We start from the raw sequence: 16,061 nt of genomic DNA, 5'->3' as shown, positions 1-16,061 counted from the left end.
TTGGGTAGCGTGGCGAAACCGTGGTGTAGCAGACGAAGGAGACTGTGGACGAAGGAGGAGGAGGAAATTCAACCGAGCTTTTTATGATCGAGGTTTCAGTATACTCCCCGGGTTGCCCTATTTGGTCGAGTATCGCCGATCTGTGGAGCAGAGATCTCGATGAGATCTCTGATCTAAATGAGGAAATGTTGAACTTTGGTGCGCCTCTTCTTCTCTATCTGCGAGTTCACCCTCAGTCCTCCTCCAGCCCTACTTGTAAAGACCACCATCATGGGCAAAACGAAACAGAAGGTCACTTCGACATCGGTTGGGGGGGTTAAGGCCTTGCAGGGCAAGCTTGTCGTTACCAAAAGAGGCTCGAGAGTCAAATTCTTTCCTTTATCATCCCCATCACCTCAAAAGCCGGTGTCTCGATTGACTCCCAAACATCGTATTCGCAAAGAACAGGGTCCTGGAAATGGAATCGTTTATACTTTCACGGAATTGGATATGAGTCCCCAGAAAGGGAAATCAAAATCGAAGGTGCGCATCCGTGATCACTACAAGCCGAAGGCGACCAACCACCGATAAATAGACGCCCAACGACTACATGGCTGAATGGCTACCAAAGCAAGGTCAATATCTCAAAGAGATACTGGCGAACGAATTTCCACGCGCCACATTGGCCTGTGACGAGTGCCGCAGCGTCCTTGCCGAGTATTGGTGGAAGTGCAAGGATTGCTGTGGTTCGCCTGTGTACTGTGAAACATGCATTAGGACGACACACCTTCGCAATCCTTTGCATCGCGTGCTCAAACTCCAGGACGGCCTTTTCTCTCCCTCTTGGCTCTGGATTGCTGGCGTCTCCGTCAATCTTTGCTCGGTGCGCTCGTGTCAACCGTTGCTGGTCCCAGTTGCAGAAGACGAACACCCAACAGCTGCAGACGACGAGCAAGACAATCCCGAGCTTTCAGGGCTGGGCGACGACGATGACTTCACATTTGGTCACTCTCCCCCTTCTCGAACCCTCGACGGGATGAAAATCCTTGTTGTCGTTCACACCAACGGAGTTCATCACTTGCCATTCCATTTCTGCCACTGCCTCGATTCCCCAGACCCGGAATACCAACTTCTCAGAAGGGGATTCTACCCTTCCACCCCCAAGAACGTTCGAACTGTTTTTACCTTCGCATTACTCGACGACTATATGATCGAGACGGTGGAAACGTTCGCATCGACCCACCACATCTATTCAAAGCTCAGAAGGTTCACGAATGAGCCATTCCCTCATGCCGTCCCAGTGCGTACATTACCTTAAAAACAGAAACACTTTGCTGATGTGAATGGACTAGAATCGTGTACGCGAACTACGACGGGTTGGGCGTCAATGGAGGAAACTAAAGGAGCTCAAACGCAACGGCTTTGGACACACTCGCGGAGAGGCACAACAGGGCGATCTTGCCTTGTTCTGCGCAGCCTGCCCTCAGCCAGGGATTAACCTCCCGGAAAACTGGGAGGATGACCGCGAGAGTTGGAAGTATACCCGGAGTTTCGTTGCTGATGGGAACTTCACGTGTGTACATCGCAAAGGGCGGTTCGACGACGAAGATTCAGAGGTGTACCTGAAGAATGGTGAAGGTTACATGACGGAGAAGGAATCGTATTCTCGGCATCTCGCAGTTTCAACCGAGGTGAAAGAGGTAAGTTTATCTATCATGGTTGTATCTTATATCACTCTATGCAGACCTAAACCATCCCAGGCGCCCACATGTCATGAACATCGCGCTGTATCGGAAAAATCGAAAGTGCACAAAGGTTGCGATGTGACAGGTGTTGGCGCAATCGCTTGTATGCGCCATGGTGCTTTTGTCCCTGGTAGTGTGGTTGATTTCCAGAAAGGAGAGCGGTAGGTGGATCCGTAATGCCTTTCCAAACGAGCGTTCACTTTCTGATGCCATTCTAACTGCAGTCAAATGAACATGGACTGGGCGCTTTCCCAGGCGCTTAAGTACTCTAACATGAAGAGTATTCGAAGGGTCATCTTGGCATACGACATCAATTGTCAGTATAGCAAACGACTTTTGGAGCGCTTCGATCAAAGCGATTTCCTGGAGCTTCCGGATGATCTCGAAGAACTCCTGCATGCGATAGGTCTTTTCCACGTTCACGGCCACCAAGACGCCTGTAACGCCAGGTATTCCCTCACGTACATCAAAGGTGCAGGGATCGCTGCGGGGGAGATTCTCGAGTCTCTTTGGGCGATTGTGAACGAGGTGGCACGGGCAACTTCCACGATGACATTGGCGCATCGCGTGGAGGTTCTAGATGCGATCTTTGGCGATATAAACTGGAAGAAACTGCTCAATTTAGGTGAGTACTCACGAATTTCTATTCCATTAACTGGTTTCCTGATAAGTGTCGATTCCAAGTGCCTTCCATATGCAAAAACTGGAATAACAGTCGAATAGAGCTCCTACGAGCACAGGAAGACTTCGATTTGCTTAACCAGACGGCGTCAGCGACACAAAGGGCCAAGTGGCAGGCTCAATTGGATGAGGCGAACGCCTTACGTGCTTTGGACGTCAAGGCGATGGATATCCTAAATGCAAAAGTGACGAAAGGTGGGTACTATTTCTCTGCTCGTAAAAATGTTCTAACAGCGCTACAGCACCTTCTCTGGCCAAAACTCGAAGTAGACTTATGGAGAAGGAGCGGCAAATGAACAAAGGGATCGGGGTTACATCCTGGCTGGCCTGGGGACTTCGGCTCCAGGACACTCAGTGAGGCCAGATCAGACTGCACCTGTATACACCATCTAACTACGAACAGGATAGGTTTGAAGATGTTCATACGAGGTCTACCGAAGGACAGAACCGACCAACAAACCCTCGAGGTCGCCAAACGACGAGAACAACTCCAACAGGAGGTCAACGAGCTCTACGACACTGCGTCCTCCCTCTTCCCGGACGCTGATTTCGACGCACTCAAGTACTCTTCCCCCCCTCTCGAGCTGGTGGCCATTGAAGGAGCTGAGGACGACGAGGTAGAGGATGAAGCTGACAATCCCTTCTCTCTTTCTCAAAACGAGATCGAGGACGTCAAGCTACCTCTCCCATCATCGTTTGGTGAGGATGACGAAGTCCCGGTTTCCATTTTGAGGGCAAGACCGAAGGAGCTTCAGCTACGCATCGCTCAAGCGGAGGATACTCTGGAAGGTATCAGGGCTCATATCGCACATAAATCTTACCTTTACAGGTCAAACGTTCGCCTTGCGGAAGGGAAGAAGCAGAAGACGAGGGGCTATGCAGCGGTTAACAGTGTCGACAAGGAGCTCCGAAACTTACTCAAAGTGTACAACCAGGCCCGCTGGGCTCTGGGGAGGTTGGGCGCCGACGATGACACGAGGGATCGATATCGACCTGTTCGAAGGGAGGATACCCGCGCAGTCACCGCGATCTACAAACCAAACGCCAGGGGGGAAAGAAACAAACCGCTTCCCTGGATCTGGAATATGAATGTGGCCGAAGATTCAAACAACTCGGCCTATCTAGAAGAAAGTGAGCCTCAAACCCAAGTCGCCTGTTAAGGTAGACTGACCTGTCATTACTAGTCTATCGTGTTAACTGGCTTCGAGCGAGGTCAAGACTCGACCGTTGGAGGGAGGAGCACACATTGCTGACCTCCGAGATGGACTGGGTTGTCAATTTTTTCGCCTTCAAGGAATCTCAGTGCAGGGAATGGGGCAGAGGAACACAACATTCACCTGGCCACGTCGCGTATGCCAAAAGACAAGAGCAGATGTGGAGACTGATGGGAGCACATGCGAAGAAGCGGTTTAACAAAGTCAAAGAGGGCTTAGGCGATGATGTGATGGTTACCAGTTCGTAGATATACAACCATAGATTGACTACCTTCAACAATACACTTGTTCTGCCAAGTAACGTTGTGGCGGAGATTCGGAGCTGGCCGTGGACTGGTTCGAATGGTCGTCGAAAGACTTCGTCGTCGTTGTCACGGCAGAGGAATGACGTCAGTCATCACCGCAAGAGCTGGTGCTGCGGCTTTGACTGACGTCATCGCAACTGGTCGGCCATGGTTTTGGCATGGGTCAGCAGGCGTATCGATACGCTGGATGACTAAGCCTTGGGAGGCCAGGTGACATCATGACAATGTGGACGGGCAGGGGAGGATGACATTAACGAAAGCAAAGAAAATGAAATACAAGATGAGATTGCTAAGCCTCCAAACGATCGAGAGCCGCGGTAGTGTGGTCCATGGGGTCAGACTCGGACCCCTCCAGATCGTCAGAGTGTCGCACGTCCATGAGGTCAGACTGGGGCACCTCGTCAGACTCCGCGATGGCCTGAGAGCAGGCTTGTACCTCCGTGCCATCAGAGTCCTAGGAGTGGGGGGAACCGCCTGCAATCGACTCTGAAGACGTCGATGGCCTCCATGGCGCTTCGCAACTCGGTCTCGGCGGTCAGGAGACGCTTTTCCAGGTCTTCGAACGATTGTGCGAGGGGACGAGCTTTGGTCGAATCCCATCCTTGAGGGACAATGACAGGGAGGTGCCATGGGGGCCAAGCATCGTCAGGCTCGCGATTGAAGGCGTCGATGATGTGGGTGATAGGGAAATTGGGGGGTGTGGTATCGGGAGGTGAGTTACCAGTGATGTCAACCCACCATGCAGTGCTGGTGGGCACGCCGAAATCATCGTAGGGTGGATCGTGTCGGTTAGCTTCTCTTTTCACGGCGTCGCAGGAATCAATACCTCCCTCCACAAGCAGACGATGGAGACTTTTGAGGAATGCGGGTGCAGATATGGTCTCGGGATATTGGAGGGACACCAACGCATAGACGAGGAGCCCGTGGTTCTGTCTGGGTCAGTCTGTGAAACAGAAGTATTTGTAGCAGGACGACTTACGAAATCGAGTTTGAACTGGTGCCAACAGGCTGCAAACAGCCCGGGAACACGGTCGATGTCCTCTGCACGATCCGTGAGGTGAGTTGCGCAGTGTCGTAGACGGGCGGAGATGTAATTGACGAGCTTTTGCGCTCGAAGACGTGTGAGACCTTGGAGGAGGGGGTTCGTAGTGAGAAGCATGGGGGTGGGGTGGACGAGGATGGTGGGTGAGGAGTCGTTGGTGAAAAAAAGGTGTGACTATTAGTTGTAAGAGGCGATTGTCGGGCTGATGTGTTGTTTGAGTCGAATAATCATGTGCCTTGGGTGGGTATACCCCGCTTGAACATCCAGGACGAACAACCCGGGAGATGAAATCCCAGCTGGCCATGGGATCTCATCCCTCCAGGAAAACATAGACGGGGATGGGAGATAAATCCCATGTCGGTATTTGCGCCTCCAAGAAAACCCAGATGGGAATATGCACCCATCTCAGCATTGGCGCCTCCAAGTAAACTGAGATGGGAACTGGAACCCATCTCAGTATTGGCGCCTCCAAGTAAACCCAGATGGGAATTGAAACCCAGCTGGGTTTCGTCGCCTCCAAGGCCGCGTTCGAGTTACCCGCGTTTGAGTTACATTTCAAGTTGTGTTACTATATACTTCCCCTCACGTGTAGCCGAGAATAAATCCTGAGACTCGAATTTGCGTTCTGAGTGAACTAATGTATTCTAATGAAAACTAAGTTTGGAATTCACAGTCTGATAGAATGTAGTCTACATATGCGGCAAGCTCGACCGAGGTCATTGGAAATATAGTTCTATAAGGTTCTGTTTCGTCAAGAAGGCGTCCACATGTCGTGAACTGGACAGTAGCCTGTTCCCCAGCTCCACAGGAAGACCAACCATGAGAAATGCAGGAGGCCAACCCAATACATACGGTACCAGGGTCGAAATGAAAGTCGCGAGCAAGAAGATTGCTCACGAAGCGGCTATGCTGAGGGTCTCCGATCGAAAGATAAAGTGTGGATGAGGATGGATGGCTGAATGAGAATCGATGGCGGGGGTGATCGCAGTTGTTGAAGACGGTGTATGCGCCAAAGGGCGAAGCCCAACGGGACAGCACCTCGTGGAATACCCACGGCTGACCAACCGAAACATTGCCTTGGTGCAGTTTCTCAAACATTTCCAGGGAGACATGGAAAAGAACAGGCTGCGTGAGTGCGAGGACTGTACCGATGATTGCCATGGTGTCCGTTTCAAGCATATCGAGGAACTCAAACCCGAAATACCGGTCAGCGTGTCGGAAGGAGCGCGAAGGGAACGGGATGTCCTGAGGAAGGTCGACAGACAAGGTGGAGACGACGTAGGATGCGACGTACGTAGTCCATGTCCCCTTCAAAATACCCAGCCGGATACATGATTGCTTGTCCCTGGGCGAATTGATCTCCTATCTTGAAGCTGGCATGAAAATCGGCCGATGAGATGTGCCGAGGCCTCGAAAACGCTCTGGGGCATGCTCTGGAAAGACTGAAGACAGTGTCGCATATCTTCTCCTGGTAGATGTATGAGAGGGTTATTCAATTCGACTACTAGAGTTTGGCACTCACCCAGCGGGATTCTCGAATGATTGCCGGGAGATACCACCACACAATGCGGCCGTTCTTGTCCACGAAGGTACACGGGTAGTGAACCTCATCGAAAGGGAGGCCAGATTTGTGGGTGCCAGGGTTAGGTGGGAAACGCTGGCTACGCTCAACATCGGTGGTCCCATCGTCAAAACTTTTGAGGTAATCTTCAATCGCCCATTCTAGATGGACTACGAGGGAGTGTTTTGATGTGAGATACAGTTAAGGAGCAATCTGTGACGTACTTTTACAATCCAAAGCCATTCGAACGCCGTGGACGATCTGATGAATTTCTGACCTGACAATAAGATTGATGTCACCGAAAGGGGGCACGTCGTGGGCGGAGTCGAGTGAAAATTTGCAGAAAAGGTGGATAGCATACATTCCGTAGTGGACCGCCTTTCGAAGGTTCTCTGGGACATCGTAGTGGCACCTGAAGACATTCCAGTCAAAGAGATGGTCGTCCATGGAGCAGACAGGGGGAAGGAAGTGCAGAGAGAAAATGACGAACGATCATAATGTTCGGAGACAATGCTGAGTCAGGCGCCGAACCTAGCTGGGAAACACAACTGCGATGAGGACCTAGGTGGGTTCCTGGACCCAGTTGGGTGAACTAATGGGCGGGGTACACAGATTGGAGTAACGACACAGGTAGACTTAGAAAAAAAGAGCCAAGCATGTGCTGGGAATTGCAACCGGGGTGTAGCCGAGATGGGTTTCGGAACAACGGGTGTGACCGAGATGGGTTCCTGAATACAGGTGGACACAACCCAGCTGGGCTCGACCTAGCTGGGAATTGCAACCCGGGGTGTAACCGAGATGGGTTTCGGAACATCGGGGCGTGACCGAGATGGGTCCATGAATAGGGAGGGGAACCCAGATGGGCTCGACCTAGCTGGGAATTGCAACCCGGGGTGTAACCGAGATGGGTTTCGGAACATCGGGCGTGACCGAGATGGGTCCATGAATAGGGAGGGGAACCCAGATGGGCTCGACCTAGCTGGGAATTGCAACCCGGGGGGTGGAACCGAGATGGGTTTCGGAACATCGGGCGTGACCGAGATGGGTCCATGAATAGGGAGGGGAACCCAGATGGGTTAATGGACACAGTTGGACAGAAAGCCGCAACCGAAGATCCACCACATGTTACTACGCTTGGACCAAGGTGCCAGCTCCCAGGCAACCGAGTTGCGCGCTCAACCCAGCTGTGAATCCCACCAGCACGTTGAACCCAGCTGGGGCCACAGACACAGGTGGATGGGAGCCCTGCGCAAGATAGGGCAAGAGCACAGCTGGGATTGTCGATGCACGTGCAGCATGCTAGTACATACAGTACAATGAATGGGATGTAGGTTATCTATAACACATGAATGAAATCATGTGTGGTCATATCAAGTACACCCCATATCAAATACACCCCACCCATCTGGGCCTATCTGGTAGAGGGTCTCTGGAGCCCAGCTGGCCACTGCAGACCTTTGACATAGGTCAAAATTCACACCACTCTGGCCTGTCTCCTAGGTCTCCATATACTGACTGCCCTGCGCCCTACGTCTTATTGTTCTCTCCATTCTTGCACTGCCTCGTTACTCTGTTATTGTCTTCTTTATTCTTTGCGCAGCCTTCGCGCAGCCTTGTGACTCTCCCTATTGTTCTTCTGCATTTCACCATCTGTTCGTCATCTTGACTCATCGCGGCTATGAAGACTGTAGAATAGGTATATAAGCTAGGTAGATTCCTCTGTATTTCCTCAGCTTGACCTCTTCGTCAATACATCTGCATAGCTTTCTGGCTTACAAGTCGCTCATCGCTCTCGCCTCTCTCGTCGCTCTCAGCTCTCTGGCACTTCCGCTCTGGTTTCAAGGTTTGGTTTGGTTTAGTGTTCGCTCTTCGCGACAGTAAGGGTACTACCCCTACCCCTCAGTCAGGGGTAGGGGTTTTGGGGGGGTGGGGGTAAGGGTAGGTGTCCGGCTACCCGGGGGTTACCCCTGTCCTTCCCTAATTGTCGGACACTGGAAAGTGGACTGCCAGAAACTATTTCCTCTCTAATCCACTCGCAACGCCCATTGCCTTCTCTGCCAGTCGATTCCAAGTTAGAAGCGTATCACAGACGACAGTACTGGGAGTAACTATATCTCGGTGCCGTATCGTTCTTCTCTCTCTGCTCTCACTCTGTGCCCCTGTCCTGGGGGTGGACATCAATTGACATAGTGCAACAGACTCCTACCCAGACGCCGTAAACGTTCTTAGGTAAGCTGCCGAACGTTCTCCGAACTCAAGGAGCTCAACGTTTACGCGTTTACGGACGACTGGCAACACTTGTTACTTTGGTATTGTTTGGCAACACCCTCTGGACGAGCGCTAATCCAGAGAGCTATGTACTGCAAGGGGTTTGAGGGCTAGTTCTTCCGTAATACAGTCATAAATGTTTCACTAGCCAGCCACTAGCCAGTTTTTGTAAATTTCAACTAATATAGATCTTCACCTTCAGCAAATGGCCCATTCTGTAGGCAAGCACTAGAAGACTGTCCCAAATGAGGAGGACTAGTCACAGCGGTGGTTATGAGTGTATTTATGCTTTGCGGGTGCTCAGAACCATTAAGCTATAGTCAAACACAACGATATTGCCAGAAACACGGAGTATAGCCTCTCCAAGGACGATGGACAGACTGGGGAGGTCCGTGACAAACAAGGACAAAGCAACAAGTGTTGCCAGTCGCCCGTAAACGTGCTCCTCCAACGTTCGGAGAAAGTTCGGCAGGAGAGATAAGATAAGATAAAGACGTTTACGGCGGGTAGGAGTCTGATAGTGCAATAAAAAGCGCACCATCGAATCAACTTTATTTGCTACAAAAATCTCCAAACAAACACCACACATCTATCAAGAAGCCATTCGTACCAAGCTACAACTCGAAACTAATGCTACATCTGGTTTAACAATTTTCTTTCCGCGGAGCCAACCCTCGTATCGTATCGTAAGTCAGGGATAAAGAACTCGGAGTAAAACGGGAGTACTGAGTACCAAACCGTCCTCGTGTAACTGCAGCCGTGTAGACAACTTGAACCCAGGCAGTCGATGAAGAGGAACGTGCGCAGGATCATGATGCCGCAGTGGTCGCACTCCAAGTACTAGTACTTTGTAATGCATAACGGACGAGCAGTCAGGGGGAGAGAGGGAGGACTAAGCATAAGTACATAGCGTAGAGTAAAAGTAACAACCGTGAAGTTGAACAAGAAAAAAAGGATACACTATTTTTGTTGCGTGCGTGTGGAACTTCGTGCTTTGAATTGCTTGAATTGAATTGGTGAGTCCGGTCCATGAAGAAAGATAAAAGCTAACATGGGGTGAAGGGGCTGTGAAGGGGAAGGGGATGGGAGGTAAGCCTGAAAGAATCAGAGGAGAGGAAACAGAGGGAATAAAGGGAATTGGAGGAAGTGTCCCTAGTCGTGTATTTATAGGGAAGTGAGGGAGGGAAACAGAGGAAAAGAGAAACATGACAACAAGAGACAACTCCCATCAACACGATAATGAGGACATATCGAAAAGGAAGTGGGGCGGGAAATTGAGGGGGAAAGGTGAAGGCATGGTATGAGAAAGCGGGGGAATCAGGGGAAGCGAGGGGGAAAGACATCGTGGTTTCCAATTGAATAGCCAATAAGATAGTGCGAAAGGAAGGGGAGGGGAGGGGCTGCTAAAATACAAGGTAGAAAAAACGTTCATCGACACCCAGGGGGAAGAAAAAGAAAGCAAACCGGTCCGTCAAGTCGCCTGGTACTGTACATCGTTGGTCCCTTCTTCGGCTTCTTCTGTTCCGTCGATCGATACAACAATTTACTTTTCCTTCCTCCTCTTCGACTTGCTGTTAGCCGCGTTGGTCGACAAGGAAGCCGAGTGGAGGTGCGGAGAACCAGTCACACCAGGCAGGATGGCGGAGGGCGTGACAGTCTGGAACTGCATAGCCAACGCCCCGCCATCCAGCTCGGACACATCCGATTTTCGTTTCCGCCCGAGCCCAGGTGAAGCGGTGGGAGGCTTAGTCCCAGCATTGGCCGTCGGGATCACTGGTTGAGGAACCGCCAGCCCTGACCCACCATTCGTCGAGATCTCAGGCGATAAGCCGCGGAGATTCTGCACCGGCGAGGTAGTCGTACTGGCTGGCGATGGTACTTCGTCCAGGAACGCTGTAGATGCAGCATCGGTGTAATCCATACCATCGTTGGCCGAAGCGGAGGGCAACGTGTTGAGGAAGGCATCGAAATCAAAATCAGCGGGAGGCACCGGCCCGAGATCATTCGAAAGCGCGCCGCTTGGGCCAGCCATGGTGTCCGCTGAGGGCGCAGAGACGTTGGGGGCGGTAGGTGGATGTGCGTTGTGGTCGATCGAGACAGAGGGGTTGGGAGCAGCGGGGTTGGTGGGGTTGGTGGGGTCAGTGGAGGTGTCCATGGAGTCGAACATATTGGGGTCTAGGCCAAACGTTTGGATGAGGGAGTGGATGCTGGTGTTCAGCGCGTTGACGTCCCGGTCGATGTCCTCCGCTTGTTGCCATTGTCGCTCCATCCGCTCAGTGGGGAATCCATCAAACGAGTTAAATGAGATCAGGCCTTCGGTAGGAGGTGCGGCAGGCGGAGATACCACGGGAACGTGGCTCTCGTTCGAAGTGCCGGGGGTAGAAGGGATCATAGAGAAGTCGAATGGGGGTGGTTGATAAGGAGTGAGGTGGGTGCTGGAAGTCGGGTTCGAGGAAGCAGTGTTGGCATCCCCTAATGGTTGGGAGGCGAGGGTATTGAGGAGGGTTTGGATCTGGGATTGGGTGAGCTGGGAGAGCATTCCGTGAACGCGAGGGTCAAAGTCGTATGAGGGAGACGGTTGGCGAGGGGTCACGGCTCTGTCTGTGGGCTTGGGTTCAGGTTCGGGTTGTACTGGGGCTGGTTGAGGAACTGGCGTCGTCTCGACATGGTTATCGCTTTCGACTGAGGTGATGGATATAGGAGTGGCCATGTCCTCTGGAGCATATAAGTCGTCGAGTTCCACAATGCCCTTCCCTTCCCTCTTCGCATCCTCAATCAAGAACCTGGCAGCCCTCCGTGGAATGACGACGTGAGGTTCAGGGCTACCATCCTTTGTCCGATTCACCGTACTTCCAAAGACACCAGCCAGGAACTTGACGATCCGGTTTATCGTGTCCTGCTGCTTCTGGTATCTTTGGCGGGCAGCCATGGCATCCTGCCACAGCAGCTGGTTCGAGCGCTTCAGCTCGTTCAGCTCGGCAGAAATGGTGGTTTGGTGTCGCTTGATGGCGGTAATGCCATTAATGACGGACTGGATATCGAGGACCTGGCCATTGGCTGTAGGAGTCGAGTCTCGGAGGTCGATGTCATCGTTATTTACTTGTTGGCTCGAGGCTTTTTTCCGTTGGATCAGGCAGAGAAGGTCAGGCTGGCCGCGGTGGAAGTTTGGATGAGCAAAGTTCCAAAACTCTGTCTCGTTATCGCTCTTTAGAACGCCTTGTTGTAAGTGTGGGATCTTATGGAATCCATACATGTTTAATTGGCGAACGAAGGAGCTGAAATTACGATGTTTGAACCAACGGCCCAGGACGTCGTGAGCGAAACGCTCGTGGTCGAGCACTGTACCACGTTTTAGCCTCTAGAGAGCTGTTCAACGACGAAAACTCACCGAAAAACGAGTCTCCCGTATCTGACCAGCGTATAAGATCTGAGTTCTTTGGATCGTTGACCATCCTATTTTCGTTAGTAAATGCTGTTTACCCCGGCTAAAGGTTGAACGCACTCGTAAAGCTTTTGCAGGAACGCTGGGACGACCTGTCTGGTCGCCTTGGACAGCGGCGCTGGAGGCAAACTCTTTCCAGCTCTGGCTACCGTCATCTGTGAGTCTGTCGCCATGATTCTCCACCGATCCTCGATATTGGTGGTCAAGAGCAAGATCCCTTGTTGCCGGGCGGCGGCAATTCACTTCGATATCTGCACGTGATCCTCGGCAGTTGCCGGAGTGCCCTTCGCAGGGACTGACACAGGCGCGCACAGCGTTCTGGACTCGCCTTTCACCAGGCGCTCATGGGTCTCAGCATTCTTCTGACAAACCGATTTCACTGGCCGACATAGACGGCCTCTTACACTTGGTCTTACCTATTGTTCCTGGCTGCAATGTCGTCATCCACCCTGGTCGAACGAGGATCAGGACAACACCCTGGAGGTTGCTCGGACATACCGTCTTCTGGCAACGGATGATACTCTGTCTTGTTCTAATTTCATCGCGATGGAACTGCGTGACTTAGTCTCTGACGTGCCAACGCCATTGCTACAGCTATCTGTCGACACTATCCCAGACTAGGACGCACAGCCTGTGATTATCACTCCCAGTCGAAGGATGAGCCACTGCGCGCTTGATCGTTATCGCTCGTTAACATAGTCGCCTACTATGACGGGGTACTTGGATCGAGAGCTGTAGGCTCAAGGCCACCAAGGATACTGATTTATATCAATTCTTGCTGCTTATGGCCCCCCAACCGGCGGAGTCCTTGAGAATGAGATCCTTATACTTTCATAACTCGCCCTCCATATAACATGTCTCGCGCAGTCTGTTCGACGCCTGGAATCCCTCTGACCTTACCGCTGACACTACTTTCTGGACAGTATGGATCAACAGGACGATTTCATGAAGATGAAGGCCCAGCTGGAAAGCACGCAGCTGAACATTGTACGTCCTCATCTAGTCCTTATACGATCTCTCACACAGAGCTCATCCCATCTTAGATCGTCTCGGGTGCGTTTTTCTTTTCCTTGCATGTCCGCCAATCCGTTTTGAACCCGCCACTTTTGGTTCCGCAGTAGCGAGCATGACACTGCTGGTCGGTGGTTCACTTGCCATGGTAAAGACTTACAAGATGCTCACCATATCGCTTGAACTAGTTCGCTGAATACTTTCAAACACTAAGGCTAGAGGTACGGAAGTTCATATTGCTTTCCTGAGTTCGAGTCGTGAATCATTCTGCTTCCAGGTGGCTCTAGTCTGGTCCGTTCACTGGGGAATCGTGAAGATCGTATATTTCATCAACCGATTCCTCCCATTCGTTGTAATTCCCTTCACATTTTATTGGGAGTGCCCGTTCATCCTCCCCTCTCGGTCCGCGCTGACTTGTTGCAACTCGCAGACAATTTCGTGGTCCGACCATCACCGCTGGTGAGCCCGAGCGCTTAGCTGCACCCTATCAACGTTCTGACCAGAAGAAGCTTTGCAAAATCATCTTTTCGATTCCATGCAGTGCGTCTCTTCTCCCGGGTGAAGGCAAGGAAGTGACTCAAACATGAATTCTATCAGTTGGAATCGCTATGTGCATCCTGATATCAGAAGGTAAGCCATTCAGCTCGGGAAGGATGGCATATAGCAGCTGACCTAGATTAAAGTCATCCTCTACGTCCGCGTATACGCATTGGCAGGTCGAGGACGATTGATGCTGACCTTCATGATCGTCCACGGTCTGGTATGTTTCCGTCCCTTCCTCCTCATCCCTTCCTTCACTCACCCTTTGATCGTCTAGGCCGTTTTTGTCGCAAGCATTTCCCTGTTGGGAAAGTACGTCGTTCTGGGCTCATGTACGTTTATCTTTCACCTCGGCGCCCCAAAGCGCCCTCTGGACTCTCCATATTCGGCTTTTAATCTGTCCGACTGTTTCATTCACTCAGGGGGACAATCCCAGTTCGCCGACATCGTCCCGGGTTGCGTCGGTAAATTCACGACGAACGGCGAGTTGGTCATGATCGCGTACGTTGTCCTGCTGTACAGCGGATTCGGTAAGCCAAAGTCCCCCGTTCGTCGATGAAAGAGGAAAGTTGTTTAAAGTTTGAGGCGACTTGGATCGATGAGCAGTCGTGATGATCCTCTGCGTGTACTTCGGACTCCGGATATACTGGAGGTCGAGACGCAGCCCGTTGATCAAGATTTTTTATCGGGATGGGACGTTTTATTTCGTCGTTCTGGCTGGTAAGCACCACTTCTCACTGTCTGACGTTCCGAGTCCCAAGGCTGACTGACGAGGCCAAAGTGATGTCCATTGCGAATGGGGTTTCCGCTCAATTCCTTCCCGTACGTGGCCTCGCCCTCCTCCCCTCGATCATGTAACTGACAGCTGGGATCACAGGCAAGGTACCGTTTCCTCATGGCACCGTACGTCTCCCACTCCCACTCCCACCCCTCAACGAGCACTGACAGACAGTCCTTGAATAACTCTCACTCTCAGACCACAAGCCGTAATGCACAGCACACTCTCAATCCGGATGATCCTCCACCTACGAGAAACAGCGCGGATGGAGATGGGGTTCAGTACTGTGAATAGAATGGTAGGTTGGGATAAAGGCATGAGTAATTCGACTGGGGTAGGAAGTCGGATAGTAGGAAGTGGGAGTGGGGATACGGCTGTGGAGGATGGGGTTCCTTGACAAATCGGTGCGGTAGGAGGTGGAGGGATTGCTGTTGAACGAGGGCTGCCGCAGGTGTCTGGGACTCCTAAGGTAGGTGCGCTTCATTACGGCGAAGTGGCCCCAAGCGTGGGGCTAATCCACCTTCTAGGCAAACGATCCTCAGAATCTCACTTTCCGTTGAGCTGTGCACTTTTCGAGGACTGCTAGGAACGTCCAGTATTTTTTGCGAGCTCGATGAGGGCGCGAGAACTTCACTCCGGTGGTACACAGAGAGGTCTTAATGTGTCAAGACAAAATCAATTTATGGTGGTTCCACAAAGACGTTCAGAATTGCATTAAATCTCGATTATATAGGGGTGTATGGCAATTATGTATCAATAGGCTATGAGGGCTACATATGCAATCGATCAGAACTTCGTGGTCCTCAGGTGAATAGGAAGTCACATACCATCCCAACCATGAACTGCTTAAGCAGAAACGTTGATAGGGCTGCATCCGAGGGCAACGACGCCGTCTAAAGAAAGGACATGAGTAAAGAGTACAACCACAAGATGTAAAAGTGTGACATACTGAAGCTGTTGTTGCTGCAGCACACCTTCTGCTGAGTGCAAGAAGAACCACCTCCAACACCGAGGACGTTAACAGCAGTGCAGCCAACACCGACTTGGCCAGTAATTTGCTTAATGTCGACCTTGAGGAGGCCGAGGAGCTTAGTGAGAGAGCTGTCGAGCGAGTTGGACTGCTGGACGCTGTTGCAGCACTGGATTTCACCGCCGTTGCATTGCTCGTACTCGACGCTCTTAGGGCCGCCGGCGACGACGGCGGAGACGAGGGTGAAGGCAAGGAGAGCGGAGGTGAGACGGGCGAACATTGTGCTGGGTGTGAGGTGGTGAGTGAAGTTGAGAGAGGTGTTGTGTAGTGGAGGCGAACCGGGTTCTGAGGACTTCGGAGACGAGCTGGGATCCTTAAATATCTTTGGGATGTGTCATAAGGGTGGTCCAGGCCTTGCACACGTCACACACAGAGGCGGAGGACCCTGCCCCAATCCCACAAACAAGCTGTCAACGCGTACGCGAAAACGCTCAAGCCGAAGGACGCATCGCGAGGGATGTCCAT

General features: G+C 51.8%; 6 protein-coding genes across 6 annotated transcripts; 2 read left to right on the top strand and 4 right to left on the bottom strand.

The window, feature by feature from the left end:
• Positions 1-270: 270 nt before the first annotated feature.
• CC1G_13828 (hypothetical protein) lies at positions 271-3,867 on the top strand (the record flags this gene model as incomplete). Its single annotated transcript, XM_002911747.1, has 9 exons — positions 271-522; positions 575-1,279; positions 1,332-1,679; positions 1,740-1,885; positions 1,949-2,349; positions 2,409-2,600; positions 2,648-2,759; positions 2,809-3,536; positions 3,590-3,867. The coding sequence occupies 9 exons, from the start codon at positions 271-273 to the stop codon at positions 3,865-3,867; spliced, it is 3,162 nt and encodes a 1,053-aa protein (XP_002911793.1).
• Positions 3,868-4,213: 346 nt separating this feature from the next.
• On the bottom strand, positions 4,214-5,083 carry CC1G_13326 (hypothetical protein; the record flags this gene model as incomplete). The annotated part of the gene is made up of 3 exons (XM_001841522.2): positions 4,214-4,378; positions 4,410-4,853; positions 4,904-5,083. 3 exons carry the CDS (start codon positions 5,081-5,083, stop codon positions 4,214-4,216), a joined length of 789 nt encoding a protein of 262 aa, XP_001841574.2.
• A 537-nt stretch (positions 5,084-5,620) lies between these two features.
• CC1G_13325 (hypothetical protein) lies at positions 5,621-6,974 on the bottom strand (the record flags this gene model as incomplete). Its single annotated transcript, XM_001841521.2, has 4 exons — positions 5,621-6,211; positions 6,261-6,434; positions 6,489-6,688; positions 6,752-6,974. 4 exons carry the CDS (start codon positions 6,972-6,974, stop codon positions 5,621-5,623), a joined length of 1,188 nt encoding a protein of 395 aa, XP_001841573.2.
• A 2,979-nt stretch (positions 6,975-9,953) lies between these two features.
• On the bottom strand, positions 9,954-12,436 carry CC1G_10208 (transcription factor Hsf1). Its single transcript, XM_001841159.2, has 3 exons — positions 12,298-12,436; positions 12,184-12,248; positions 9,954-12,134 (listed from the first exon to the last, which is right to left on the bottom strand). Exons 1-3 carry the CDS (start codon positions 12,408-12,410, stop codon positions 10,339-10,341), a joined length of 1,974 nt encoding a protein of 657 aa, XP_001841211.1. The 5' UTR covers positions 12,411-12,436; the 3' UTR covers positions 9,954-10,338.
• A 655-nt stretch (positions 12,437-13,091) lies between these two features.
• CC1G_10207 (hypothetical protein) lies at positions 13,092-15,126 on the top strand (the record flags this gene model as incomplete). The annotated part of the gene is made up of 17 exons (XM_001841158.2): positions 13,092-13,103; positions 13,174-13,224; positions 13,281-13,290; positions 13,359-13,375; positions 13,437-13,469; positions 13,526-13,626; positions 13,679-13,788; positions 13,846-13,878; positions 13,932-14,008; positions 14,066-14,120; positions 14,211-14,318; positions 14,395-14,508; positions 14,570-14,610; positions 14,666-14,691; positions 14,765-14,847; positions 14,980-15,035; positions 15,094-15,126. 17 exons carry the CDS (start codon positions 13,092-13,094, stop codon positions 15,124-15,126), a joined length of 960 nt encoding a protein of 319 aa, XP_001841210.2.
• A 286-nt stretch (positions 15,127-15,412) lies between these two features.
• On the bottom strand, positions 15,413-15,816 carry CC1G_10206 (hypothetical protein; the record flags this gene model as incomplete). The annotated part of the gene is made up of 2 exons (XM_001841157.1): positions 15,413-15,459; positions 15,516-15,816. 2 exons carry the CDS (start codon positions 15,814-15,816, stop codon positions 15,413-15,415), a joined length of 348 nt encoding a protein of 115 aa, XP_001841209.1.
• Positions 15,817-16,061: the final 245 nt, after the last annotated feature.

The sequence above is a fragment of the Coprinopsis cinerea genome, assembly GCF_000182895.1.
Source record: "Coprinopsis cinerea okayama7#130 chromosome 2 map unlocalized cont3.2, whole genome shotgun sequence".
NCBI classification, from domain to species: domain Eukaryota; kingdom Fungi; phylum Basidiomycota; class Agaricomycetes; order Agaricales; family Psathyrellaceae; genus Coprinopsis; species Coprinopsis cinerea.
This window is presented reverse-complemented; position numbering and strand designations above follow the sequence as displayed.